The following is a 26,030-nucleotide window of genomic DNA, read 5'->3' as shown; positions in this document are numbered from 1 at the left end:
ACAAGACCCAGCCCAGGAAGGAGGGACAAGTCTCCCAGGCAGGTGGGCTGCAAGAGAGGGACAGACAGACCGCCACGGCCAGGGTCAGGTCGACCCCAACTCTGATGAAGTTGAAGTGAAGGTCTAAATCCAAACACAAGGCAGACTTCCTCTCAAATCCCACCTTGACTGTAACTGAACTCAGCTGAAACGCAACCCTGTGCAAAGTCCAGGGGGCCTGGAGCTCGGCTGTTGTGAGCTTCAGCCATCGCTGAGCTCAGATCCCCAGTGTGACCTCATCCTCACCCTCCTCCCTTCTTTCCCACATCTGAAGAGGTGTTACCCGTGGGCATCATCGCCGGGGCCACCATCGGTGCAGGCATCCTGCTCATCTTCTTCTTCATCGCCTTGGTGTTCTTTCTCTACCGGCGCCGCAAAGGCAGTGAGTATGGGCCCTGCTGGGGCCACAGCCCTCCTGAGGGTCTCTGACAGGCAGGGCTTGGGAGGGGCGAGGAGGGATTGGCAGCTGCATTCTCCAGGCCAGGTGGGTCCAGGTTGCGGCCCTTGTCCCCAGGTCGCAAAGACGTGACCCTGAGGAAGCTGGACATCAAAGTGGAGACCGTGAACCGGGAGCCACTCACGATGCATTCTGACCGGGAGGACGATACTGCCAGCGTCTCCACGGCGACCCGTGTCATGAAGGCCATCTACTCGGTGAGCATCAGCTCCTGCCTGGCCTACCCTCTTCTTCACACTTTTGGGACCAGCCCCACCCCTTGTCACTGAAACTGCCACTCTCTGCTCCCTCAGTTGACCTACTTTGGTCCCGTCCCCTCCCTGCCACACACTCTCATACATACAGACACGTAAACATGCACACGCTCCCCAGGCTAATTTTCTCCCAGCAGAGGACAGGGAGGTGGGACCTACACGCAACAGCGTGTCAAGAGTTTTTTGACCCAACTGGAAGTTCTCTGGCCCAACTGCCTCAGTGCTCGGATGAAGAACAGCCCCAGAGAGAGGCAGGGACATACTCAAGCACTGCACATTATCACAGAATTGGTGCTAGAACCCATATCTGTGGCCACTACACTCCAGAGTCTCTGCGGGGAGAGGACGCAGGGTTCAAGTCTGCCGCTGCCCCAGACCCTTCCTCTTAACAGGTGGCCTCTGGGTGTGGGGATGGGGTGGGCAAGGCGGGCGAGAGCAGGCGTCCATCTCCTGACGCCCAGCTCCTGCTCCTCTGCAGTCCTTCAAGGATGACGTGGACCTAAAGCAGGATCTGCGCTGTGACACCATCGACACCCGGGAGGAGTATGAGATGAAGGTGCGGACTGGGGGAGGGCCCGCACGCAAGGGTCCCCTGGAAGGGCGCGGGACATGGATCGCAGGCCCCAGGGGTGGCCAGAGCGGAGGTGAGGGCAGGTGTGCGGAGGAAGGGTCAGGAGATTACTGAGGGAACAGAGGAAATGGAGAATTTATTGGCTGAGAACCTGGGCAGAGCCAGAGGAGGCCCAGAAGGCCTCGATGAGACTCCACACCCCTCCCCAAGAGGGACCCACCTTCTCATCCTCTTCTCTCATTGCCACCCAGGACCCCACCAATGGCTACTACAATGTGCGTGCCCACGAAGACCGCCCATCTTCCAGGGCAGTGCTCTATGCTGACTACCGTGCCCCCGGCCCTGCCCGCTTCGACGGCCGCCCCTCCTCCCGCCTCTCCCACTCCAGCGGCTACGCCCAGCTCAACACCTACAGCCGGGCCCCGGCCCCCGACTACGGCCCTGAGCCCACGCCCCCTGGTCCTGCTGCCCCCGCTGGCAACGACACTGCCAGCCAGCTGTCCTACGAGAACTATGAGAAGTTCAATTCCCATCCCTTCCCCGGGGCAGCAGGGTACCCCACCTACCGGCTGGGCTACCCCCAGGCCCCACCGTCCGGCCTGGAGCGGACCCCATATGAGGCATACGACCCCATCGGCAAGTACGCCACCGCCACGCGATTCTCCTACACCTCCCAGCACTCGGACTACGGCCAGAGATTCCAGCAGCGCATGCAGACGCATGTGTAGGGCGGCGCCTGGCCGGGGCATCTCTGCGGGGCAGAGGAGAAGGCTCTCACAGCTGTTCCCTGATATTCAGGGACATTGCCCGTTGTTGCTCCCGTCCTGGACCCGCCGCCTTCCTCCTCCCACCGCGGCAGGCAGGGAGCAGGTCTCCCGGAAACACCCCGTCCCGAGGATGGTGCTCTGCGCATGCCCCAGCCTCCTGGGCCTGCCCTTCCCTCTTCTTCGGGAGGATGTGTCTCTTCTGACCTGCACTCTTGCCTGGCCCTAGTCTGGGGACTGGGAAAGTGAAGGTTGCGGAGAGCAGAGGGGCCACTTTTTAGCATTTCCTTTCTATGCCGCCCCTCTGGTCTCACGTAAGCGGACAGGGGGCGTCCTGTGGAGAGGAGCAAGCTTTGGCCCAGGGGACACGGAGTGTCGGGGTGGGTGGCTCTGGTACAGACAGATTGCCTGGCCCGCCCCATCTGTTGTCCGCGTCACACCTTGGGTGCGTCTCTCCCTCCTCGGGACTGCAGAAGGGACCTTGGATTTGTTTTTTTTAATCCCTGGCACCGAGTTCAGATCCAGCCCTCATTCAGCTGGGATTAAAATGCCAAATCATCTTGGCTGCCCACTTTGGACCCCTGTCCCTCTGCCTGCAGAGGGATCCAGGTATCTCCCCTAACGCTGCCCTTTCCTCCTCCTCCTCTGTGCTGGGCCAGCCGGATAGGTCAGGGGGGTCGTGATGGAGAAGGATAGGTCAGGAACCACGTCCTGAGTCACCAGCAAGACAGCAGCGTGCTACATAGCAGTTGCCAGAACTCACGCTAGAGGGAGCCCATCCGAGCCCCCTCTCCTCCCCAGCAGGCCCCACTTCCTGCTTTAATGAGCCTGCCTGGGGAGTGGTGGTGAAAGTGGGCATGCTATAGGCTATTTTTCAAAGACAACAAAACACAATTAAAAAACAAAACAAAACAAAAAACCCCTTACTTGGGGTAAAAAAAATAAAAAGAAGCTGTAGGGAGCTCCCCACCCAAATACAAGTCCCAGTGGAAAGGAAAGGGGGAACCTGTTCTCTATCAGATTTCCAGTACCTTCCATTACTCTTTCAATCTCGAAGCACTTTGAATCCATTTTTAAACATTCAGGTGGTGAGACCTGTCACCCGATGGGCTCTATAGGACCAGAAGAGGGCCTGGCTGTCAGGCTCTGCTGTCCTTCCCCAGAGCTGACCAGCTGGTTAGAGAGGCTGCCTTCTGGGGGACATCTGTGGGAGATGTTCTCTTAAGACGGGTTTTCGTTTGTTACGTATCTTCCCCCCTCACCCAGCCCACCCTGGACCAATCAGATTATTTCCTCCACTTTCAGTGCCTTGAGTGTCCGGCTTTGGTTGACCGGCCCTGTGTGGGTGGCTGCACAGGGATCCGGTACGGTCAGCGCAAACTCACTGCCACGTTTTGCAGAGTTTAGGGGACAGACGGGCGAGGGGACCTAGTAAGAGAGAGGGCTGACCCGGTGAGGTCACGCGGAAAGGCACTGCAGGCAGCCGCGGCCCACGAGGCCTCCCACGCCCACCCTCACCTCCATACACACACCGCGCCACGCCCACATACGCATTCCACATTCTCAGCCGCCACCTCCTGACCAAAGAGAACGGGCGCTCCAAAGAGAACTCACTCCTCTGCCCCGGCCTTCCCTTCCCAAGAAGTGTGGTCTGCGCTTCCCTTAGCTCAGCCCTGACGGGAGGGTCCTCTTACAATTCCCAGAATGCGTTTTGCCCTATCTCGTGGTCGCCATTCATTAGTCATGTTCGCTTTAATGAGTTACATGCTCATCAGCCACGGGCCATCGCCACCTTTGCAGATGGGTCTGTGGGGTGACATTCCTCGCTATCCCCTGGCAGTAAGGACAGCGCATACCCTGTAGCTCCAGTTCTGGCCTCTCAGGCTGCGTCAGCATCCTCCTCCACTTCAGCACGGGCAAGTCCCACGGACCGGCCCTTTCAGAGGCCTCATAGGTTCACAGCATTATTCCATCCTTATCCCTGGAAGCTGACTCCTTCCTGCACAGTCCTTTTCTGTGAGTTTGGTGACATGGTCCCATAAGGATGCAGGTACCTGTGCAAATTCAGGCATATTTTGATGATTTTCACAGAAGCCACGGGGTAATCTAAACAGTTAAAATCTAAAGATATGGTGGCTTTTAAAACAGAAGCATTCCAAATGATTTCTGTTTGGGGTTTGGCCACGTTCTCTTGTTTCCTCCTTTTTGGTTACAGTACTGGGTCCATTTTGTTGGTGGAGAGGAGGAGGCCCTGAGGTCACAGTAACTCAGCTGATACTGCAGGGACCATGGGTGTTGGAAGCCAGATAGAGTTACTTCCCTGTTCCCTTACTTCCCTGTGAACACCGTGCAAGGCACAGGGAAATGTCAGCGTTCAGGACTGCCTCTACCCCGTGCAGTGTTTACTCTGGGCTGATCAGAGTGGGGACCGACCTGTTAAGCCAGTGGAATTGCCTTCCTGGGGCGTGGCAGATGCCCTTGAGCTTGGGCGGTTTTTACCCAAGGCTGGAATCCTCCAGCACGGGGCCTTGGCCCTTGATGTGGTCACTTCGGTGATCCTGACTGCCTTAGACATTCTAGTGTTGGTGGGAAGAGCAAGGCATCCAGAGACGTGCGACTCGGTTCTGAAGCTGCCATTTACTGAGTGACCTTGGCTTAACCTCTAGGTTCATTGCCCACTATTTTCTAGTCTTCAAGATGAAGAGGGAGAATTGGACAAACCTCAGATTGTCTGACTCTTGCGTATTTTCATTTGGTGAGGTGGAAGGGCCTGCCGTTCCTGACAAGGATTTGGTAACAGCAGGTGGATGGGTAGGGGGAAGTTGAAAGGTTCTCCTCTTGAAAGTAGCTTTCACTGTGGACTTCATCCTCTTGTCAGAAGTGTTGTGAATGAGTTTCCAGTAAAAACCCCTTGATCTCAAACAGCAGCAAAAAGAATATCCTAAACCTCGGTGAAATTGATGTGGGAGTATCCTTTGGACATTGTGCTGTTCCCCACTCAGAAGCCTGATGGGTTTGCAAAGGTGTCTCCAGCCAAGGCAGGGCATTGTGAGTTTCCTTCACTGTGCCCCCAGGTTCCAGGTAACCTCTGTGGGGAAAAATGGAAGCAGCCACACTCTGCCCGCATCCTCTGGAGCACTCCCATGGCCCAGAAAGCTGGTCTCACTGAGCAAGGGTAAGCCTGCCGGGTCAGGTGTCTTGAGCTAGAGGGCAAGGTGTGAGAACAGCTGACCTGTCTGTTCAGGAGCAGTTCAGAAGGGAGGTGGTAGTGAGGAGGGAGTCCAGCAGTTATTGACTTCAGTTCTGTGTCTTGAAGAGGTTCTGGTAATTCTGGATGACCCACAGTCTCCTTGTGGAGGGTCCAGCTTGCATCCTAAATCTGGAATCCCCCACCAAAGTCTAGCTACAATATTTGCATGGAGCAAAGTCCAACGTAAGTCAGAAAGGAAAGCAGCGCTATGCTGTCACAGATACCTTGCCTGCTTGGGATGAAAGAGGTTAGTTTGATCTCACCCCAACCCTTCTCCTCTCCAAGCACTGCACGCCCTCCTTGTCCAGGTACTGCTTTTCTGGTAATTTTGAGGGCAGCCTCTTCTGCTTGACAAGATGGAGCACACTGCCCTGGAGTCTCTTTTGCCCTAGTACCCTGTCATTAAATGAGTGGTTGTCTGTTAGGATCCACAGTTCCTGGGCTTTCTCAGATGAAATCAGATGGCGTCTTAGTGTATTTGGCTCATGTGCACTGCCATTGTACACAGGCCACTCGGGTTTGGAGAAAGCCGTGTTGAAGCCGAGACCTCCCCCAGCTGTGCTGAACTGGCTCAGTGGCAACGCTTCCTCACTCTTTGCTAAGAGAGTGATTCTGTCCCTACTGTATGCCAAGCGCCCAAGCCTCAGAAACCCTGTCTTCTCTGCCAGTTTGGTGCTGCATGTCATGAGCCAGGTCACCCGCTCTGTGCCTCTCCAGGCCCTTCTGCATGGCGGGCAGTCACTTGAAAGGCATTAGTGAAGTGTCTGACTCTGGTGGGACCAGTGAGGGGGTGATAACAGACCACTGAAGTGCACAGACCAAGGGATGTAATTGGAAAGGCATTTATTTTTGTGAAGACGCTATAAAATTAGCATTTAAATATCCCGTCCCCTTCTCCTGGCCTTCCCCTTACCACTGCGGCTCCCTTCCTGGAGGCCAGCCTCTTTCTGAAAGGCACTGGACTCACTTATCAGCTGGGTCCTGACACGCCACCTCTGGGCTTCTGGAGAGGATGGAAGGATGTGTGGCTCAGGATGTTTCAGAATTAAGGAGATGGGGTGGGGAGGGAGGATCACATTTTCTTGCATCACTGTGAGGGAGCTCCAGGCCCTGTCCCTGGAGGAATAATTGCTGCGCAGAAGTCACAGGCCATACTGGGCGATTCTGGTACAAGCTTGCCCTTAAAAATAATAACAGTAATGGTAATAACTCCGTTTGCATAGAGCTGTCTGTCACTCATTCCTACCAATCTCCTGTCCCCTAATCCTGGCTTTTTGCTGTCCCCAACCACTGGCCTTTGCAAGTGTTGGTGGGCCAGTGGGGGCCTTCTTCATCTGGAGATTTTTAGATGCTGTCTCCTGGGAGTACCCCTGACTCTGGGGAAGAGAGCAGCCAAGTTGCCAATACAATCAAACTCTGACACAGTCTTGCTAGCAATAGTGACCCAGGAGATTTGGCTGCCTCCAATCACACCAGAATGAGGTTCAGGGCTCCCCGTGGTCACGTTTTCCAACCCCACTCTTCTTGGGATTACAACCTCCATTTCTGGCTCCAGTGAAATTTTCTCCACCAAGCCCCGATAATAAATGGATCCATGATGATAATTAAGAGAAAAAAATATTATTTTTGTTAGGACAAACCATCGTAGATTTTTAGCAATGTGTATTTCTGTCCCTCACACCTTTTCCTATTCTGCCTTTTTTCATTTTCCTTTTTTTTAAATATTATGTACTATATTTTTAGTCTCAAACACACTATATATTATATATATTTAATTTTTTTATATATATAAATATAAATGTTTTAAAAAGTACCATGTTTTGTGGTGTTTAATGTACAAGCAGCTCTAGTTACTTAAAAGCTTGGCTGATTTGGGGTGAAATGATCTGAATTGGAGGAGAAGATTGATTTTGGGATTGAGATGGCAGAGACTGTCTATGTGTGTCACCTCCAGGCCGCAGGGCAAACACGTTTTATTCACCAGTTTGTGAGTGTCACAAAAGCCTAAGGCCAATTGTGGCAGTTCAGGGACAAACAGCCAGAGGCTCCCTGCTTTTGGAACACAGCATCCAAATGTTCAGTGCCAAATTTGATTATGGGGATAGGAAGGGGAGACTGAATCTGGGATCCAAATCCCAAAGGATTTGGGAGTGTGAGGGTGAACAGGACTGATTTCATTTATTTTAAAATGCAGTGGTTTGAGTAAAAATTCAAAATTGCCGGGTCACCAGCCCTTTGAACTTGAAGTGAGACAGAATGAAAAAGCAGATGGCGCAGCAGTACACACACACAGGCCATCCTGCTGAGAAATTCTGGATTCCCCAAGTTTAGTAGAATTTGCAGAGATTTTACTTTGCTCTTTTCACAGCAGTGTTAGAGGATAACTGGCAAAAAAAGAAAAAAAAAAAAAGCTGCTTTCAGATAATGTTTTTGAAAACTATAAATCACAAAAGAAATACAAGGGTTTATTTCCTTCATCCAGGCTTCCCTGGTGGCTCAGACAGTAGAGACTCTGCCTGCAATGCGGGAGACCTGGGTTCGATCCCTGGGTCGTGAAGATGCCCTGGAGGAGGACATGGGAACCCACTCTAATCTTCTTGCCTAGAGAATCCCATGGACAGAGGAGTCTGGTGGGTTGCAGTCCATAGGGTCTCAAAGAGTCGAATATGACTGAGCAGCTAACATACACATTTCCCTCATCTGGTTAAGAGTTCAGCAAACCAAAGATGATCCACAGCAGCCTATTTGTCCACAAGGGACATGAGACAGTCATAGACAGATAGGGACATAGGAGCTGAAAAAAATACTTGAGAGAGAATGCAGCCCATTTCCAAGAAGATTGTAGAGCACGACCAAGAGCTACTGCGGAGGGAGGGGCAGGATGCCGTGGGGACTGCAGTGTGTGTCCTGGACCACGAGCCTGTAGGTAGTCCATGGGGCGTTCAGTGATGAACGCCTGGATGAGGATGAGAGTCCCATGCGGTGTGAATCTTGAGTCTGCAGCCAGGTAAGTTGAACTGGCACAGATAAAATATGGCATGATAGTTGAGATTCAGATATAAACAGAAGAACTGAAAAAAAAAACAGAAGCAAGTTTATGCAATCATGAAGGCCCAAGTGCGTTCTGTGAGGCCAAGTAGTGTTAGGCAGGGTATCTCCTGTGCTGTGTATGTGCTTGGGATATACTTTATTTGTCTCTGCATCCCCAGAGTCCAACCCCAGGGTCAGCAGGCACGTGGGGACAAGTCTGTGAGCTGTATAGGGCGCCACATGCTGCTTGTCACACCAAAGTTCGTGTGCTCTAGGTCCAAACTGAAACACTGGAGTTTGGAGCAGAGAAAGAAGACACCAACCAAGAAGATGGGAGACGTAGGTTTGTCTCAGGTTCATCTTACTAGCCGGCTGAGGCGTAAGATTTGGGGGGAATGAGGGTGGTAGGGGGCATGACCTTCTCTTTGGTTGGTGGTGGATCACAGTGTGGTGTTTCAGGAATCTTAATCATCAGCCTCCTGGTTCCATCCAGTCTGGGGTCTATGGATTTGTGGTCAGCATGTAGCCATCCTCCTCCACCTGGGTGGGGAGTCTTAGTTCCCACAGAACAACTCAAAGAAGTGTGTCCGATTAGCTATGTCCCTCAAGAGGAACTAGGACTCCTGTTTCATTACTAAACTATTGTTTCTTGACTGCTTTCCCTGTGTTTGTACGTCCCCTCACTTCCCTCATTAGTAACTGCTGGAGTCTGCCCTTCAGAACTCAGAGAAGGCCTAGGACAAATAAGAAATGGGGGACACAGGCCCCTAGGAGGGTCCTGCAGGGTCCTCTTCAGTTTCAAGTCCCCGTTTTCTTTGATATTCCTCAATCCTTAAGGGAACAGGGGTGGGTGGGACAAGAAATAAGGTTTTAGATGGTGAGATTAATGATAAGCTTGGCAGGGGGACTCAGTTTTAGAGAGAATCCATTCATATCTAGGCCACAGGAGCCTGTCTCCTGTATTAGACCTATTCCTGTGCAGGGGCCCAGGCCCTTCTTCAAGTCACTCCCAGCCTGAGGGCAAGTAGTAATGTCACCAACAGCTGCTTTACCACCACTGTCTGCAGAGTTTAACAAGCTACTCTCTCCTTGAGAGTTCTCCTGCCTTACAACAGGAGCTCTTGTCCTTGGTACAAACCTGCTCCTGTCTGTACTTTCACACCGAAAGTGTGAACTTCAAAGTCCTCCAAGATCACCTTAGATCACTCAGCCCTCTCCTTCACTCACCCAACATTTCAACACAGTCTAACGGAATCATGCCTTGTTTGGAGTAACCCCTGCACTTTGCTGCCTCTATGCTTTTGTCCAGGCTCCTTTTTTGCCTGGAATGCCCATGTCCTTTGACTTTCTTATTGCAAATTTTACCCATATTTATGGCCCAGCTCAAAGGCCATCTCTCCCAGGAAGCCCTGCCTGATTTATCACGTACTCACCTTCTCTCCCTCCTGGGAAGTCTTAGGACAGGTGGCTACAACTCACCGATTTCATTTGTGACTGATTGCTTTGATCACAGGGTTTTGTGTATAACACATCAGTGTTTTCCTCTTAAAATAAGGGCATTTGAAGGCAGGGATCCTATATCTTTTTGTTTGTTTGTTTAGTATGCTCATCACCCAACAGAGTCCCTGGCATATAGTTGCTCAATATGTGCTAAAGGAATACAGGGATGGAGAGAAGGGAATCAAGCTCACCAACATAATGCATAAAGGAAATTTACTATGGAGGAGTCCATCCTTGATGAAGTGGGATAGCATGGTGATTAAAACATGGGCTCTCAAGTCAGTCCGCCAGGCTGACAGACATTACCAGTACTCACTAATATTGAGTCCTCTCTTTGAGTCCCCTGGCTATTGGGCAAGGCCAGCCTGACTAGTTTCGGCCAGTGTTCTGTAAACAGAAGTGACATGTCACTTCCAGACCAAAGCATTTAATTGCTAGTGAGACCCTCCAGCTCTTTCTTTGCCTGCCATAGCAACGGGAGCTCATTTATTCCAGATGGTATAACTTCAGTGGAAGTCCCTCTCAGCCTGGGTCCCTGAGTGGTAATGTGAAACAGAACCCTTTTGCCAACCCACGATGAACATGCAGTTTGAAGGAGAAGTGAATCTTTGTTTTGTTAAGATACTGACGTTTTGGAGCTGTTTGTTACTGTGACGTTGTGTGTCCTATCCTGATTGATACACAGCTTCACTGTTTGCTCCTGCTTCATCTTGGATAATGTTGGGGATGAAGAAGTTTTCTTCTACCCTTCTAGGTTCTTCAAACTTGTTTAAGAATTAAATTGACATGAGGCAGGTTGATAACAGCAAATCACCCAGAAATTAGTAGCACGTATACAGGGTAAAGATCCAGGAAAACTGAGTAGCTTACTTGACCAAAGCCCTTTCCTTAAATACCATCCTCAGCTAAAGACAAAAGAGGAGGTTGGGGGTGGGGGGAGAGTCCGTTATGGAAAGTTATAGTCACCCAGCAAACCAGGGTGATTATGATACAGGTTTAAGTTTTTGTCTTCTTCCTTGGCAAGAACTTCTAGAGATTTGGTCATCCTATTCTTCCCAGTACAGGGAGGGAGACTCTCTGGCAAGTGGAGGTTTCCCTTATAGGTGTAAATGTTTCTTGTTGTTCAGTTGCCCAATCATGTCGGACTCTTTGCGACCCCATGGACTGTTTCTTACAACAGGGCAATTCCTACTTCCTTTAGAGCCCGTCCCAAGTCTACTGTTTCACAGAAAATACCCAGATTAAAACAATAGGCCAAAAACATATTTTAGGGTGGCAAATTCTGTTCCCCTACAGTAAGTTACTTATCTCTCTGCATCTCACTCTCCTCCCTGTGAAATGGACTAGTAGTTCTTTTTCCCATATAAAGTACTTAGCAGAGTTCCCAGCAAGTGAGTATTCAGTAAACGTTAGCTTGTATTAGCCTGGAGAAAGGGGAGCAGGGAGCATACACCCCTTTCTCCTCTGCCTTTTTCCTTAAGAGACATCACAAAAGATGTCAACAATTGCCAAAGGGTAAATGACCATGGCCTCTGGAATGAGAAGATTTAGGTTAACATCCCAGCAATGTCTCTTGATGGAGAAGGAAATGGCAACCCACTCCAGTGTTCTTGCCTGGAGAATCCCAGGGACGGTAGAGCCGGGTGGGCTGCTGTCTACGCAGTCGCAGAGTCGGACATGACTGAAGCGACTTAACAGCAGCAGCAGCAGTGTCTCCTGAAACTCTGATTCAGGGAAAGTCAGCACGTCTTTCTGAACTGCCTTTTTTTATCTGTACCATGTTGTGAACACTCAATGAGATGAGGTACACAAAAACCCTTTGTAAATTGCTAAAAGCTATTCAAATGTGAGTTGATTACTTGGGTCTATTAACACTCTGGCATTCCACTCCCACCCATCACCACTCTCTGCAGCATGCATGCCACACACCTTGCTCCTACAACCATACCCCAACCCCTACCCTTGTATGCAAGATCCTGGCAGCTCTAACAGCAGCCTGTATTGATACAATGTTCCCATCCGGCTGGGATGACAGAGACCGACTTAATGGTCCCCAAGGTTCTGAAACCAAAAGACCCACTCTGCAAAGCAGAAACCTGGGGGAGGAGCGAGATCACTTCATGGCACTCACTTTCCCATTTCCTTTACTCATTGTAATTAACTACACAGAGGCGACCTCCTGGGGAGAGCAGCGCCATCAGCTCCCAGAACTGAACCAAGAGCTTTGTCTTTTTGTTCCTCTCCACATAATACTGCTCTCTTGGTGGTCGCTATGCAAACACATCCTGCATTCATTTGCAAACTGGGGAATATTTCATATTTTGAGACTCAGATAAATGCTCCATATCCCCAGAAGAGACACCGGTTGGGACTTCTTTGCAAATAGTCTCATGTCAGTCCTCCTAGTCTGGCTGCTAGTGATATTGTAGCCTGAGGGATGACCAAAACCTTGCTCTTCTCAGAGCCCTCACAAAAATACATGCTTACCTGTGGAGAAGAGAATCTCAAAAATTGAAGGCATCTCTGGAGCCAACTACTGACCCAAAGGAGGAGGTGCTATTCTGCCTCAGAGACAAGCAGGCTTTGCGTCAAGGCCGTCAGGAGACTGGAAAACAGGGTGGCTTTTTATGGAGTCTGGGCTTTGGAATCTGAATGTTTGGGCTTCCCTCCAGCTTTCCCAGGCACCAGCTCAATGCCTTTGGGAAAATCATTTGACCTCTTTGGGCCTCGGTTTTCTCGCTGATAAAAATTATTCCTTCATTCATGCAAAAATATTTATCGAACATTCCCCATATGTCTGGCATTATTTCAGACCCTGGGGACTACAGCATGGAACATTGCAAAGTCCCTGCTCTTGTGGCACTTATGTTATAATGATGTGAGAGGGACAATAAACAGATAAGTGTGTGTCAGATAATGGTAAGTACTTGGGAGAGACACAGAGCTGGTACAGGGGATCATGAGGGATGGATTTTGTCGGGTGGTCAGAGAAAGCCTCTGTAAGAGGACAGGTAAACTTGGAAAAAGAATATTCCAGGCAGAAGGAACAGCAGCTGTGAAGATCCTGAGGCAAGAAATGACTTTAAATGATTTAAGGCTCAGCAAGGAATCTGTCCAGGGAAAGTAGAAAGAGGTGGTAGGAGCTCCTATTAGAGAGAAAGATGGAGGCAAACAGATCCATGAGAACTTGTAGACCATTGAAAGGACTTTGGAAATTATTCTGAGATGGGAAAATGAAGTAAATCAAGCCATATATGATTGCTGTTTTCACAGATCAGAAATGGTCGAACATCAGCAATTTTATATGGTTCAACCTAATAGATGTAAACATTGCTGTTGCCGTTTAGTTGCTAAACCATGTCCAGCTCTTTTCAACCCCATGAACTGTAGCCTGCCAGGCTCCTCATGCAGTATTGTTAATTTATTATTACTACTTTTTTAAGAAACCAACTTTTTCTATTATTTCAGCAGGATTAATTAAAAGACATTTCTTCCTTCCACTGAGCACGAATCTGCCTCCTTGCAGTTTTCTCCCAAAGCTGTAATTCTGCCTTCAGGGCACTGCTGGCCGTAGTCACCACCCCCTTTTCCCAAACAACTCTTTTGATATTGAAATGCAGTTGTCAAGATGTCATGCTTCTTCAGAGATACCTCTTTTCCAAGTTAAATATTTCTGATTCTTCATATTCTCTTATGATATGGTTTCCTGACTCTTCCACATCTGCCCTTTCGAGTGAGTTTTGACCAACTGCTAGAAAACAACCTTACCCACTTCACCCCACTAGTCTGAAGGACCATTCCCAACCTCAACCCAGTAAGGTTCTCTATGTTCCTTCACTTTCTTACAGTCAATAAGTACAGACAGTATCTTCTGACTCTTCCCCAAAAGAAAGTGGAGGCCCCTTAACCTTCCAGTGACCCTGAGACTACCCCTTCCACTGCAGTGAGAATACCAGATTCTCAGACAATAATCCCTAGAAGATGGAATAAGAGGAGTTCCCAGGTCTGGCACCTCAACCTAGATTCTCCAGGGTCCTCCAAGACTTGGAATGCTCTGTGTGGAATGGCCTCGTTGGAATTTTTTAATGGCTAGCATCACAGTGTTTCAGACTTGGCTTCTAGGATTTAAGATCTGTTAGCTGTCTGGTTTTGAAACCCTGAAACTCACATTGGGGCTTGAATCCATGGCCTCTTAACTGAGATCACACACCTGGTCTCAGGAATTAATAAAGCACAGATTCTTGATGTCTTCTTACAGAAAGAATTCAGAGGCAAAGTGATAGGTAAGAAGTGGGTTTATTTAGAAACACTCCGCAGACAGCGTGTGGGCCAGACCAGAAGGTGAGAGCAGCGCCAGGCCATGGGCTTGTGTTTTCATAGGGATGGGTAATTTCATAGGCTAATGAGTGGGAGGAGCATTCTAGCTATTTGGGGGAAGGGGTGCAGGCAGATTCTTCATTGTCTCAGCCACCAGGGTAGGAAAGAAGCTAACATTTATTAAGTCAATGTGCCAAGCACTTTCATAAATGTGATTATGTGCAACGTTCAGAAGAATGGGCCTTGGAAGCCAAGCCTTACAGGGAATTCCCCATTCTCCATCCCAGGTCCCACGGGGCCAGCTCAGAAAAGCTCAGCAAATAAACCCAAGAAACTTTCAGCTTCAGAGCCCCCAGGCTTCCAGCTCTTTCCTTCTAATAACCTAAAGTACTATTAACAATCTCTTCACTTATTAAAGCAATATTTTCTTTTTTTTTGATGCCTGTCCCTTTGGTCTGACCACATGTCACAGAATGAAGCTGGAATGCCAGATCATCCTTTAAAAGAGCAGCCCCTCCCTAGGGTAGGAAAAGAGAGACAGACCTCATTGTTCAAAACTGCCCCTTTCTTTCTCTTAAAAAAAAATATTCATTTATTTGGTGGTACCAGGTCTTAGCTGCAGTGTGAGGGATCTTTGATCTTCACTGTTGCTTGCTGAATTTTTAGTTGAAGCAATGGAACTCCTAGTTGCGATGTGTGGGGTATCATTCCCTGACCAGGGAGCAAACCTGCGCCCCTGCATTGGAACACCAGGAAAGTCCCAAGAATTGTCCCTTTCTTATGGGAGGGCATAGCCCCCCAGTGCTGGGCACAGGTTTGCCTTGGATTAGAAACTCCATGGGGAGGAGGAGAATTCCCTGGTGGTCCAGCGGTTAGGACTCTTCACTGTCACTGCCAAGAGCCCAGGGTTCAATCCCTGGTCAGGAAACTAAAATCCCACAAGCCATGTGGCCCCCCAAAAAAAAAAAAAGAAAAGAAAAGAGAGAGAGAGAGAAAGAGAAAGAAAAAAGAAAATTCCATGGAGGTAGAAAAACCTTAGGGCCAATGTAGATACTTTGGGAATTCTGGTAGTTTGAGGACAAAAAGTCTAATATTTGAGTTCAACCATGTGGGCTGGTTGTGCTCTGAATCAGGGAACTGGGATCTGTCAATGATGATGAACTCCCTGAGGACAGGGAAACATCTTCACACTTTTTATCTGTCAAAAATCAGGGAGAATTTGGACCACTGAATTGTGAGTTTGCTTCTAAGCACTAACAACTAGGATTCCATGATTCTGATATCTTCTAGGGATACCAACCTAGTGGCAATGAAGCAACATGGATTTGCAGGACAGTACATTTCCAAATGCTCCTCGCCAATTTTCCATTCAGAACACTTGGCTTCTGAGTAATATTTATGGCAAACCAATAGCAAGAGGAAGAATGGAAGTTTTTTGACCCTAAGTCTTTCCCGCCAGAACTTGTTTCCTTCATGCTTGGCATGGACTGAGTGCAACATCTCTGACTCCTGGGCCTCCATAATTACAGGAAAGAAAAAGAAAAAAACAAAAAATCAACTCACTTCTATTTAAAGACTCAAATCAGGAGTTATCTCTTCTGGGAAGACCTCCACTCCTATGACAGATAAGTGACAACTTGCTCGTCATCCTGAAGCATCCCCCTAATACACTCCCCTCAATTTGTGCCTCTGTCATTGTTATTATACCCAGCACAGCTTACCAAAGTATTGACACTTTAAAAAGGAATTGTGGTGCCAGCTGTAAAATTAAAAAAAAAAAAAAACTTCTTCCTTTCCATAATATGGTGCCCTCCAGCTAATAGCCAAACTCTTTCCTTCCATTCCCAGCTAAGTTTCTGGAAATCCAAGGCCTGTACTTTCCCGCTTTTATCATTTCACCCTCTGAACACACTACAGTCTATCTTCTGATCCTGCCAAACCTTCCAAATGGATCTTGCTCTAGTCTTCAGATCCAGTGATCACTTTTCAGTTCTTTTCTTCTGTTACAGTGTCACTTTAAAAGTTTTATTTATTTGGGAGCCCTGGGTCTTTTCTGCAGCATTTGGGATCTAGTTCCCTGACTAGGGATCAAACCCCAGCACATTGCATTGAGAATGCAAAGTCTTAGCAATTGGGCCATCAGGGCAGTCCCTAGGATCATTTTTTTTCAACGTGGCTGCCTTGGATCCTAGTTGCAGCTCCTGAGTTCTTCCTTGTGTCATGTGGGAGTTTTTCATGCCACTCTCCAGTTGTGGCTTACAGACTCAAGTGGTTGCAGCACTTGGGCTCAGTTGCTTCAAGGCACGTGGGATCTTAGTTCCCCAACCAGGGATTGGATCCACTCCTGCATAGCAAGGGGGATCCTTAACTACTGGACTAGCAGGGCAATCTCACTAGAATCATTTTTTTAAAACAAAAATTAATCATGATTTTCATACAAATACAAAATAAATGTGTCAAAAACTGTATTTAATCATTCATGAGAGAGATACAGTTAGATGTTTCAACTGGTTTAAAGGAAAATTCAAAATATCACACTTAGATAGGTCAACCAGGACTTCTGAAATGAATCTTTGTCCACGAGGCACTAATCAGCTGCACTCTGCCATACACAACTCATTTGCATTTCGATGGACAAGAATCATTTGCATTATTAGTTTTCCACAGCTTAGAGGGTATAAAACAGCAAATAGACAGTGAAGAACAGAGAAAACCTTGATGGGGAAGTTAAGCAGGACATCCATCCATCTTTTTTTCTCCCTTTTAAAGCCTTTCCCAGTACCTCCTTGACCTGTCTACTAACGACCATGCCTAAAACCCTCCCGTTTGCTCTGCAGTGTCACCTCAGATTCTCCTATACCTGCCTACTCTTTCTCAGCAGAAGTAGGCTCTTCCTCTATCTGTCCCTTAAATGCAGGTAGTATCCAGTGTATTGTCTTGGACCCTCTTCTCCCTCTACTCGGGCTTTTGAAGTTAATCTCATCTATTCTTTTGTCTTTAAGTCACTAGAGTTACACTGATGACTCTCAACTTTCTATCTCCAGCATAGCTTCCTTCAGAGTCACAGGCCCTACATTTTAAAAATACTTTCCCAGAACCTCAAATACAACATGCTTTACCTATAAATCCACCTTTTCTTCCTTGGATAAAGTCACCTTTTATCCACTTACTTAATCTAAAACCTTGGGAAGCAAGCTTATCTTTTCCCCCTTCCTTCTGCCTCATATCCAGTCAGTCACCAAGACCTGCAGATCCTGCTTCCTTGCTGGTGCTGAGTCTTGCTCCCCATTCCCATTATGCTTGCCTTGGTTCAGACTTTCTTCACTTGCCTGGCTTAATACAGAAGACATCCATCTGATCTTTCTGTCTCCAGCCTGATTCCATCTAATCCATATTTGACTTGGTTGCTAAACAACCGTCTAAAATGCAAATCTGATGTGATACTCTTGTCCCTGAAGTCATCCCATGCATGGCCCCCTGTCAAGGTCAGAACAAAATTAAGCCCATTAACAAGTCAGTCGAGGGCTCCATGAACTGGCCCTCTCTGTCAAGCCTCATGTCTGGTTCAGTCCATTTCTAGGATTTTAGGAGAACACTTGTGAGTCTACTTACAGTTCCCCATCATGTGGGGCATGCCATTTCCTGCCTCCTTTGAATGGGTTCTCTCCTTGGAAGAGAGAGAGAACTCTCTTGTTCATCCCCCTTTACCTTTTGTAAGCTAACCCCTGGGCTTTGCCTCCTGCCTGGAGATTTTCTCACCTCCTGCACTGTCTCGATATGGGTTCCTCATGGGTGCTCTTTTCCTGTGCCCCTATCTCTGGACGCAGAGTCACAGACAGGTTTGTGATTGTTGGCCTATCTCAGGAAAAACTCAGGCTCCCCTGCTTTTTTTCTTTCTATGCACTCGGCACACTGGCTTGTCACTGTTTACTTGCGTGGCTTCCTCATGAGACTGGGAGCTCCTTGCAGGCAAGGACTAGGCTCCATATGTACCCCCTTTCCCCACTCATGTCTTCTTCCTACACAATTTCTGAGGATGGCTAATCTCCCCTGAGGAGGTTTTGAAATCATGTAACTCAGATTGGGACTTGAATCCACAGTCTTTTAACTGAGATCACACACCTCATCTCAGGACCTATTGAAACTAGGTTCTTGATGTCTCATCCCAGAAAGAGTTCAGTGAGAGACAAGTGATAGGTAGAAGTCAATCTGTTTAGAGAGAGTCATTTCAAAAGGTGAGAGGCTCCCAAATACAGGGTGGTTAGTTTTTATGAGCTGGGTAATTTCATAGGCTGGGCTTTCCAGGTGGCACTAGTGGTAAAGAACCTGCCTGCTAATGCAGGAGACATAAGAGCTACAGGTTCGATCCCTGTGTTGAAAAGATCCCTGGAGGAGGGCATGATAACTCAGTCCAATATTCTTGCCTGGAGAATCCCATGGACAGAAGAGCCTGGTGGGCTACAGTCCATAGGGTCGCAAAGAGTCAGACATGACTGAAACGACTTAGCACGCACATAATTTCATAGGCTAATAATAGGTGGGAGGATTATTCCAACTATTTCGAGGAAGGGGCAGAGATTTCCAGGAATTGGGCCACTACTCATGTTTTGATCTTTGATGGTCCTCCTGGTAACTGTCATGGGTGGGTGTATCACTTAGCATGCTAATGTATGACAATGAGCATGTGATGAGGCTCAAGGTCCACTGGAAGTCAAATCTTCTACCATCTTGGACCTAGTTGGTTCCAACCAGTTTTTGTCATGTTCTGTGGCTATGTCATTCTCCCAAAGATTGTGCCCTGCCCCCTTCCCTCCTGTCTCAGGTTCACCCAATATGTAACATCTATGTATAGTTCCTCTGCCCTATATAGAATCTCAAGGTAGAACAGGAATTGCAGGAAGCCAATAGTAAGTGGAAGAAAAGAACCTGTGATGAATTGATTCGGATCTCTAGTTTCATTTTTTACACCCATTCATTTTTTCATTCAGTGCTAAGTCTCTGGGGTATACAGATAAGTAAGTAAAGCTTTCAGCCCTTCAGAAATGTGCAGTCAAATAGCAGAGACCTGTATGCACGTAAATGTAATATGTGATGTAACTGCTAGATACCAGGAATCTGAACACAGTGCCACCTTAGCAAAAAGAAGAAAGCCATTGCTTGTAACTGTTGGGGGTTCACAGTTAGAACTGCTGCCCTCTGACAGGGACTGGAAGTATGAGAAAGCCTGCTTTTTCGAAAGCAGAAAGGCATTCCAGGCAGCAGCAAGTGACTCGACAAAGACAGAAGCTCTTGGTGTCGTTTTTCCTGGGATCAGCCAACAGTCAAAAACTTGTCTGTGGACTGGATGCAGATCGGCATACGGGTGCAAACCGGTGTTGAGAGTTTGGAGATTCTCCCAGACCTATCCCCATGCGCCTTTGACCTCCCGGGCACCCGGTGCAGCCACCCGCGCCGGGACAGGGACTCTAGGCTCCGGGAGCGGTGCGGGCGGGCGGCGCTGCGGACCCGGCGGGCACCGCGGGGCTGCCTCTGCCCGCCGGCAGCCGGGGCCTCTCGGTGCGCCTCTCCACGCCTGGTTTATTATGCACGAGGCAGGCAATTTGCCTTTCGCCCCGGGGACCCATCTCGGAGACAAGAAGGTAGTTTGTTCTCTGTAATGGCTTCTGCTGGAGTGTGGCGGGGCCGAGGCGCGAGGCGGGAGCAGGAAGTTCGAGAGGGCGGGCGGGGAGCCGGGAGTAGAGGGAGAGGAGAGCGGGGTGCGCAGGGCGCCTCCCAGCGGCCGCTCGGAGCCCGAAGCCAGAGCGGAGGAAGCCAACTCGTTTTCTCTACCCTTCTTTCTGCTGCCTTTTTGCTTCTTAAGCGGTTTCCTTTTTCTCCCATTTCCCTCTGTCTTTCGGCTTCATTTTCCTTGGAGCCTCACTTAGTGTTTCCTTCCCTCTCCCTGGATTCCTCCCTATCACTCTCTTCTGTGTGCTGGGACCGGAGATGAGAGGGGTAAGAGGGATACAGGGATGATTAAAACAGTCATCTCTCCCCGCGTTGAATTGAGCCTCGCCCGGTGAATTTGGCTCCCTTCTTTCCTGGTCTCGGCCACCTCTGCCGCGCTTTTCCCCTTTGGCATATTCCTTTTCAGTTTCGTAGTCAGTTCTAATCTCTGCCCCTATGCCCACAGGAAGACACCCTCAGTACCCTGCCTATCATTTCTACGGGGTGAAAAATCAAGATTGATCCCAAGGAACTTCCCTGGTGTTCCAGTGGCTAAGACTGGGGCTCCCAATGCAGGAGTCCCAGTTTCAATCCCTGGTCAGAGAACTAGATACCACGTGGTGCAACTAAATGTGTGCGCTGCAACTAAAGATTCCGAATGCCAGAGCAAAGATCCGGAGTGCCCCAAACTAAGACCCCATGCAGCAACCCCCCCCCCCCCCCAAAAAAAAAGGACTGATTCCAAGAATGAGCATTTCCTCCTGATTCACCTGAAGTGTTTCCTTCCTGAAGCCAAAAGTCTTCTAGGACAGAGAGAAAGAGAGAGAGTAAAGAGAGATTGAAATCCAGAGACTGCCAGGCTGGCATCTCTTGGGATTATCTTCTCCCAGTGAGGGTTGACTAAATCAGCCACTTGACCATCTTCTCAACTGTAAGTTTCATTCGCAAGTCTCAGAAAGAAGGTGGAAGTTGCCTGTCTCTTTCAGAATTATTCCCCGAGATTTCATCACCCCGGACCTCTTTACTGCGCCATCAACACCACCAGTTCAGGCAATGGAACTTGTGTCCATGCGGGCATCTGCATAGCAGGATATGAGCGCTGAGTGAGCGCTGAGTGCTTGCTGTTTACATTCAGGTGGATGAGCTGTATGCTCCTGATCCTCTCCTCCTCTCTGAACCTCAGTTCTCTCATCTGTAAAAAATAAAAAGGTTGCATTGGATGGGCTTGGCAATCCACAAACTGTGCTAATCCATGACTCTCTGTTAGAGGTAGAGACTGTCCCTAATATCCCAGGTAGGAGACTGTCCTCTATGGTCATAGATTCAGGAAGGTTCTCTGTACAAGGGGAGCCTGTGAATGGAAGGGAGTGTCAGGGTAGGAGGGGCAGGGAAGAAGGAGCAGGAGTCATCTGGGGCAGATGTGTCTGAAAGAAGCAGGGGATGAGGAGCTGGGCTGGGATGCAAGTGTATCCTCAGGAAGAGAGTGTGGGGACTGGGAAGGTTGGAAAGTGAAGGGGTGGGAGTTGAAGCCCAGAGCTTGAGGACACCTTAGTTGATGTCTTCAGTGTGGAGGAAGTTGAAGGGCTCTCAGGGAGCGAGGAGGGAGTGGCAGGAGGAGCCAGAAGGGCCCCAGCAGGCCTGGAGGAAGAGAACAAGAGACACCCTGGACCAGGGGTTGAGCAGGGACAGTGGTCTATGAGCCTCAAGGACATGTGATTTGGAGAGTCAGGAGGAGCTGTGTTGTGGAGGACCTGAACCTTCCTGCTGAATCCCTTCCAAGCCTGCTGTCATCTGAGGACCCTGTGCCCCGAGGTTTACTGGACTTTCTTCTTCCAAAGAACTTGTGGTTTATGCCCAAGAGGTCTCCTCCTCCTTCTCAGGAAAGGATAAGTGGTTTCTTGTGGAAAGGCAGGAAGACCCTGGGTGTGTGTGTTTGTGTGGGGGCCGGTGTATGTACAGCAAGGTCTGTGTAGGGAATGGGGATGCACGTATGTACTGGGCTGTGCCTGGATCAGGGCGTGGATGTGTGTGTGTGCACGTGCGCCCACAGGAATGGGGATGCTGCTGGGGCTGCGTGGGGCTTAAAAGCACCTGCCAGAGCCCAGCCACAGCTCTGGGAAAAGAGGGAGGAGCCAAGGGAAGGTTGAGAACCGGAGACGAGTGATATAAACGGAGCAGGCCCAGGCTGCATGGCGGAAGGAGAATGAATGGGCCTGACAAGGAGGAGGAACCTTTCCTCAGTTACCGATCTTAGGAAAGAGAACAAAGGAACAGGGAGGAGGCACAGCACAGAGGGAGATAGGAGCCAAATGGAGGAGGAGGACGGGGGAGAGAGGGCAGGAGGAGAAGGGCAGAGCTTGTCGGAGACTGATCCGAGAAGGCGAGGCTCATTCAGCTCAGTAATACTCGTGTACCTGCCCTGGGCACTGTGAGGCTGGGGAGGGAAAAGGCGGTTCCAGCCTTTCCAGTGGTGGAAGATGCAGCCACAGGTAAGTCCACTATGAGATGGGGAGGGGGAAGCTGCTAACCTCACCTGGGATTTCAGAGGAGGCTCTAGGGAAGAACGAGCAGCATATTGAGATACACGATATAGATACAGCAAGAGGAAGAGTGTGGCAGGCTCTGTGCTAAAGAATGTGGTCCAAGAGAGAACTATCGATCACAGAAGCCTCCTCCCTGGAGCTCTCCTGCCCCTCGATAGAGGACATCAATCACTCAGTCTTGGTGGGCTGCCCAATATGCTGCACATATTCTGCTCTGCTCTTTGGTGATACAGACCAGTCTATGTCACACTCGGTGCCAGACCTTCCACTGATGCTCAATAGATGCCCCACGAATAAATGACCGAACAAGGACAATATTTTGTTTTTAGTTTTATTGATGAGGGAGTCAAAGATGTCCCTCACCTTTGGAAGAACTGAAAACTAAATTCTTTGCAGATTCTCTGGGTTTAAACAGTCCGTTTTTCTCTTTCTTAAAAAAGAAAAAAAAAAGTATGTTCATAGGTTTGATTTATTTTTATTAGCTTTCATGCTGGTCAACATAAAATAATTATAAGAATACAGTGAAAATCACCACCATTTAATTAATTAATTTATTTAAAGTTTAGAAAGTTTGTAGGCTATATACATTATCTTCCACGTTTTCTGGGAACATTAAAAAATAAAATCCTGTCATGCAACAGAAAAAGTTTTAATCGAAAGAAGAAGAAAAAAGGGGAAGATAGGGGAAGGAAAAGGGCGAAGATAGTGGGTGTGGGGAGAATGCAGGCAGGAGAGACGGAGAGACCCTCCCTCTCTCCGTGAGAAACTGCAATTTCCACCAGCTCCCAGAGCAGAACGAGGGGCGCCAGCTGGGACCCCTCCAGGCTCTGGGCGGCTTCTCCTCTAGAGGGCGCAGTAGAGCACCTTGTGTCGGGTCCGCACGGTCCCTGGGGGTCTGGCATGTGGCCTCTCATAGAGCAACTAGCTTTGGACGAGGCGCGGGGAGCGCACTGACTGTCCCTGCGTCTGTCATCGCCTAAGAGAGCCACGACACAGTCCAGAGAAGCCTTTGCGCTTCAGCCAGGGCCCGCCCCAGTCCCTCCCGGCTCCACGGTCCGCCCAGCTGTGGATGAGTAATGGGTCAGCCGCGCTCAGCATCGCCCCCTCCCGCTCTTCCACGCCCCCTGCCCCCGCCTCCCCCGCCCCCCCTCCACCACACGCAGCGTCTGGAGGTTGCCATACTCGGAGAAGGGTAAGGCCGAGCACAATTTGTCTCTGTGTAATTATCTGTCAGGTACAGCTTGTGAAGCCTCGGCCACCTCCCCCCAACCCTGCAAGAAAATAAATTACACACATGCACTTGGAGACATGGCTGGCACGACGTTGCCCTGCACCCCGCAGCGGGCTCATCTCTGGGAGGAACGCGCTGCTCAGGCGAGCCCAGGACTGCTGATACCTGCACTGCGGCCGGACACCCATCCTCCCTCCTCCCGGCCCTGACACGTTTGCTTTCATCTTTTTCAGCCCGAGTGCCTCCCCTGGAGAGAAGGGGAAGAGCCATTTGGCCGCTAAGAAGTCATGGATGCTGAGAGGGAAGGAAAACAAATTCTTAGCCCTTTCTGATAAGAGGAGTTGGAGATGGGAGAATGGCCTGAAAGTTGCCTATAATTTCTAAAACAGACTGTAAGGCAACCACGATGCAATGACTGACTCTCTTCTCTGTGACCGTGATGGCGGCCAGTGTACAGTCAGCGGATCTGGGGCCCATGCTGAGCTCTTTACACACGTTGTTTCATGGAGCTCCGCCAGGAAGCCCTGTGGGATGGGTGTTTTTTTGTCCCCCCTGCGGAGATGAGGACTCGGAGACTCAGAGAAGTTGAGTGACCTGCCCTCCGTCACACAGCTGGTTGTGCCTGACTTGAGGCCAAGCTCTTCACTATTATGGGGTGGGGCTCCGCGGAGCTTTAGCCCTTGAAGGCAGAGGGCAGAAGATGGGCTGTTGCGCATTTCTTGTGTGAGCTTCTGTTTCTTCCTCTTTAAAATATGCACAATACGGTCATCTTCTCTGAATTCTTGTAATAGTTAAACAAGATAGCAAGTCAGTGTAGGAGAAAGGAGATACCGCACCCTTCTGCCCTCTCTCCACTGTCTCTCTCTATGCAGGGAGCTTGGCGCTATGAGCCTGGTTGGACACAGACACCCCTGAGGACTCAGAGGAGCATTTGGGGTCAGGGGGCCTGATCCCTTCTGTGTACAGGACTCCACTGGCAGTCTGGTGAAGCCGATGTTCCCAAATGCATACACTGAAACACCCAAGATTACGAGGGAAGCCAATTGTACTGAAATACTGTTATCGAAAGAGTTAAAACACACACACACACACACCCCCACACCCACACCCCAAATTTCTGACAGAGTAATCTACCACTGTCTTTAGCAAGGCATTCAATAACCAGATCTAGCACAGATCTAATAACTACCGTAATTTCCAAGTTGTGATGAGTGCAAATAATATTTCAAGAGACCTGCAGCAACTGAGAGAATGTGAAAGCATCTTGATTTCAGTTAGTGACAGGAGCACACTGCTAATCCAACTGGGGCTCATAGTGGAGAAATACTAAATTCACTTAGAGGTTAGTGAGATGTATCACCCTCTCCAGTTTCTTCCCGGAACCCATTGCCCCCTAAAATCTATCCATGGATCCAGGTTAAGAGTAGAAGTGACGGGCTGAAATACATGTTAGTGTGAATTACAAAGTACAAGTGAAGAGTAGACAACTGGGGAGACAGGCCTTCCCTGGTGGCTCAGATGGTGAAGAATCTGCCTGTAATGTGGGAAATCTGGGTTCAGCCCTTGGGTTGGGAAGATCCCCTGGAGAAGGGAATGGCTACCCACTCCAGTATTCTGGCCTGGACAATTCCATGGGCAGAGGAACTTGGCAGGTTACAGTCCTTGAGGCCTCAAAGAGTTGGACATGACTGAGCAACTTTCACTTTACAATGGGGGAGATCAAATGAAGCCTTCCTTGAGACAGAGAGGTCTGGCAGCACTTGGGCCTTCCTTTGCCTTGTGTTTATACGCAGAATAAAGGTATATTTGGGAATATACAAGGTGTATCTATGAATGAAGGAAACCAAGGAGAAGGGTGGTTCAGGGATCTGCTTGAGAGCCCTGAGGAATAAATGGAAGTTAGCTCAAAGTCTTCAGTGCCCCAGATTCTGGTCCTAGGTGGTCTCCACCTCACTGTGGCCCCTTTTCCCTCCGCCTTCTGTTGGGCTCTGCTCCCCCCTCATCTCCACACTGCCCTGTGCCCTCAGCTGCCACATGGCTCGTGTGGCTCCACATGGCTCAGTGCTGCACAGCTGTGGGCTGTGAGGAAACTGCCTGGGAGGGTTTGGGCTGGGTGCTAGGAGGGAATCGAGCTCAGAACAGTGGTGGCAGGTCCTTAAAACTGAAGAGTAAGGCCATTTTGCATTTCAAGAAAAAGCCACCTGTATTTACTAGAGGTTGAGGAAGTGGGGGCCAGGAGCCCTCAGGCTGGATAAAGTCAGCCTTGCAAAGTGGTTGGTGATGGAGCTGCCCATATGCCATGTCTGAGATGTGAGATGGAGGTGGTGATTCCTTCGCCACCCCAGCCTTCTGAGGCTGCACAGTGGAG

The 26,030-nt window shown here is 49.3% G+C and overlaps 1 protein-coding gene across 1 annotated transcript in view; it reads left to right on the top strand.

Annotated features, from left to right (window-relative positions):
* Window positions 1-2,069, top strand: part of KIRREL1 (kirre like nephrin family adhesion molecule 1) — a 98,761-nt gene extending 96,692 nt beyond the window's left edge. The window contains exons 12-15 of the mRNA XM_068965029.1: window positions 314-421; window positions 554-693; window positions 1,229-1,306; window positions 1,573-2,069. Of these exons, the coding sequence (XP_068821130.1) occupies window positions 314-421; window positions 554-693; window positions 1,229-1,306; window positions 1,573-2,049 (803 nt within the window). The 3' untranslated portion in view covers window positions 2,050-2,069. The remainder of the gene's footprint in view (window positions 1-313; window positions 422-553; window positions 694-1,228; window positions 1,307-1,572) is intronic.
* Window positions 2,070-26,030: the final 23,961 nt, after the last annotated feature.

Source organism: Capricornis sumatraensis, chromosome 2 (genome assembly GCF_032405125.1).
Source record: "Capricornis sumatraensis isolate serow.1 chromosome 2, serow.2, whole genome shotgun sequence".
In the NCBI taxonomy this organism is placed as follows: Eukaryota; Metazoa; Chordata; class Mammalia; order Artiodactyla; family Bovidae; genus Capricornis; species Capricornis sumatraensis.
The sequence above is the reverse complement of the archived record's forward strand: the minus strand, read 5'-3'. Positions and strand labels throughout refer to the sequence as shown.